General features: G+C 41.5%; 1 protein-coding gene across 1 annotated transcript; it reads left to right on the top strand.

Moving 5' to 3' along the window:
- The first annotated feature begins 305 nt into the window (after positions 1-305).
- etfbkmt (electron transfer flavoprotein subunit beta lysine methyltransferase) lies at positions 306-2,561 on the top strand. Its single transcript, XM_084185414.1, has 3 exons — positions 306-800; positions 902-1,032; positions 1,119-2,561. Exons 1-3 carry the CDS (start codon positions 514-516, stop codon positions 1,466-1,468), a joined length of 768 nt encoding a protein of 255 aa, XP_084041540.1. The 5' UTR covers positions 306-513; the 3' UTR covers positions 1,469-2,561.
- The last annotated feature ends 470 nt before the right edge of the window (positions 2,562-3,031 follow it).

Consider the following 3,031-nt stretch of genomic DNA (forward strand, 5'->3'; position numbering starts at 1 on the left):
TGTGCGAGACTTGACATCAGAAGAGTTACAGGGTGTGTTAAGTGGTGGTGTCCCATCCGTTCAGGTTGTTGGACTGAGGTAGGACTAAATAGATTTAAATAGTGGAGTAGGGTGGTGTTATTTTATTATTATTATAATTGTTTATTTATTTTTTAATGTGTGAGTGTAGTGTTAGATAGTAGGGTTGTTGTTTTTTTAAGCAAAGTATAAGGGAGTTGTACTCCAGTCTAGTAGGTGGCAGTAATGCATTCATTTATTGGATGCCAACTGCCGTTAAACCTCATCGAAGAAGAAGGTCCTGTTTTGCTTCCGTATGGGAACAACGCGCTCGTGCCTTCCTTGGTCAGGATTTACAGGTTGACATTTCTGTGTGAATTTGGGGAAAATACTGAACCGTCGGTAGCTATATAGTTGGTAGACTTGCAGCTAGCTTACTGTGAACATGTCTATGTAACCTAGTGCGTTTGCTTTTTTTGTTGTTGTAAGTAGCTAGGTAGTTAGCTAGCTAACAAAATGTTAACCAGGCTTGGAGTTTTGTACCTGAATGACAATGGTTATATGAACATTGTCAAAACACTTTGCACTAGTACAAATAGATACCTTAAAGGCTTTGCCTCGGATGATATAAAGAACTTTATTATAGAAAACACTGAGATCGTAAGAAAGCATAACTTGACCCCAGAAATCCATTTGAGACTGTTCACCCCAAATTGTCGGTTTTGGCATGCAAGACCAGAACTGTGGCCCTTCTCTGACCCATTCTGGGCAATATACTGGCCAGGGGGACAAGCACTCGCCAGGTACATTATTAATGCTTTGAAAGCACTATTGTATTGAAATGAAATGGATCAAATTAATTAACACTAATATGCCCATAACATTACCCACCACATCTCTCCAGGTATCTCTTGAGTAACCCTGGAGTGTCGCAGGGCAAGAGAGTGTTAGATCTGGGGTGCGGCTGTGGAGCCTCAGCTATAGCTGCCAAGTTCTGCGGTGCTTCTCATGTAGTAGCCAATGACATCGATCCTGGTAAGACAACACTTTTGTACATTTGACTGATTGATTATATCCTTTGGGTATGAAGACCTCTCTCCTGATTCTCCCTTTCATTCCAGTTGCAGCCATCGCGACCCAGCTGAACTGTGAGCTGAATGGCCTGAACCCCCTCCCTTGTGATACGGAGAACGTTATTGGTTCAGAGCCCAAGGGTTATGATCTCATCCTCCTGGGAGACATGTTCTATGAGGAGGCGTTGGCGGACAGCCTCCACAGCTGGTTAAACCGCTGCATCCAGACCCACAGAACACATGTCCTGATAGGAGACCCTGGGAGGGCCCAGTTTGAAGGACACAGCATCAGGAGGCTCCTGCGTCAGGAGGCTCAGTTTGAACTGCCTAAAGCTGTCAGAGAGGAGAACTATGGACTGACCTGCAGCACTGTGTGGCGCTACCTGCCTGAACTCTGACACATAGATAACATCTCTCACAAACCCAGATTGTATGTGCTTTAGCGCACTCCTTCAACTGTTGTTGTTCGTGACACTTGACATATGATTGTGGAATTGATATCACCAAGTGCATGGCATTGACTCAATCAAAACCTGTCGATCTTTGCCATGAAGTTAAATGTACTGTCGTTAAACAACCACCTCTTTTGACATTTCAAACCTAACCATGGGTTGGTCAGGAAGCCATTCACCTGCTCCAGACGTCATGTCATCTTCATCACACAGCCATCCCTCATCATTCTCCAGGCCAGGTGGGCCGTGTTGCGGGCATCGTGTCTCTTTTATACAAAACCCAGCAATAATGCCACAGTAGTATGGGGTGTGGTCTCAACAAAAAAAATTGTACACAGATCTATAAAATGACAATGACAAGTAACATGTAATTCAGTACATATTACAAATGCAATCAATCACAGCTGTGTAAACAATAAAGCATGTCAACTTACAACACTGAAGTCAGACTGCAATTCAATGACCCAACAGTAGGGGCATCCACACTCCTAACTCATTTATGACATGTCCTCTCTGATTTAGCCGCTGTTTCCTGACCCTGAGTTGGCTCTAGAAAAATTATCCTCCGTATTTATTCCTCTGGCAGATAAATACGCCCCTTTTAAACAATTCAGAGTCACAGATAGATCAAACCCTTGGTTTTCTTCAGAATTATCTGAGCTCATTCAGAGGAGAAATCAGGCTTGGTCCAAAGCAAGGAAAACTGACTCTGTCGTGGACTGGCAATCTTTCAATTGAGAAACAGATGTACTATCTCGATTAAGAAAGCTAAATCAAGCTACTTTTTAAGCTCTGACTACTTTTTAAGCTTTAAATCATCCTTTTATCTCTGCAGGCTTTTTATTTGAGAGAAATGGTGGTGTAGTTTACCCTGGTCAGTCAATCAACTGCTCTTCTCTCTGCCAGCCTCTAGCTGACTCGACGGTTAACACGTCAACTTCTAGAGAATCTTTGTTTTCATTTTAACAATTTACTATCTGTTATGTGCTAGATGCCTTGCTTAAGATTGATGTAAAAAAAATAAAAATCCACTGGCGCTGATATGCTTGATCCATTTTTGCTGCAGCTCTCTGCCCCCTGATTTTTAACCTGGTACCATCCCCAGGGTTTGGAAGGCGGCCCATGTACTCCCCCTTCACAAAGGTGGTGACCCTTGTGACCTAAATAGTTATCTGCCTATTTCTAAACTTTCTTGCCTAGCTGAAATATTAGAATCTTTGGTTAATTCTCATCAATCTTTTTAATCTTTGAAATGTATTCTAAATGTACAGTGCATTCGGAAAGTATTCCAAACCCTTCCCTTTTTCCACATTTAGTTACGTTACAGCCTTATTCTAAAATGGATTAAATACATTTTTTTCCCTCAATCTACACACAATACCACATAATGACAAAGCGAAAACAGGTTTTTATAAATTTTTGCAAATGTATTACAAATAAAAATGAAATACCTTATTTACATACACTACCGTTCAAAAGTTTGGGGTCACTTAGAAATGTCCTTGTTTT

Source organism: Coregonus lavaretus, assembly GCF_964263955.1.
Source record: "Coregonus lavaretus genome assembly, chromosome: 21".
NCBI classification, from domain to species: Eukaryota; Metazoa; Chordata; class Actinopteri; order Salmoniformes; family Salmonidae; genus Coregonus; species Coregonus lavaretus.

Bases quoted from the DNA above. Each gene is read 5' to 3' on its own strand.
- etfbkmt (XM_084185414.1), top strand. From the start codon at position 514: ATGTTAACCAGGCTTGGAGTTTTGTACCTGAATGACAATGGTTATATG. The intron at 801-901 runs GTACATTATTAA...ACATCTCTCCAG, and splicing joins GGGGGACAAGCACTCGCCAG to GTATCTCTTGAGTAACCCTG. The intron at 1,033-1,118 runs GTAAGACAACAC...CTTTCATTCCAG, and splicing joins AGCCAATGACATCGATCCTG to TTGCAGCCATCGCGACCCAG.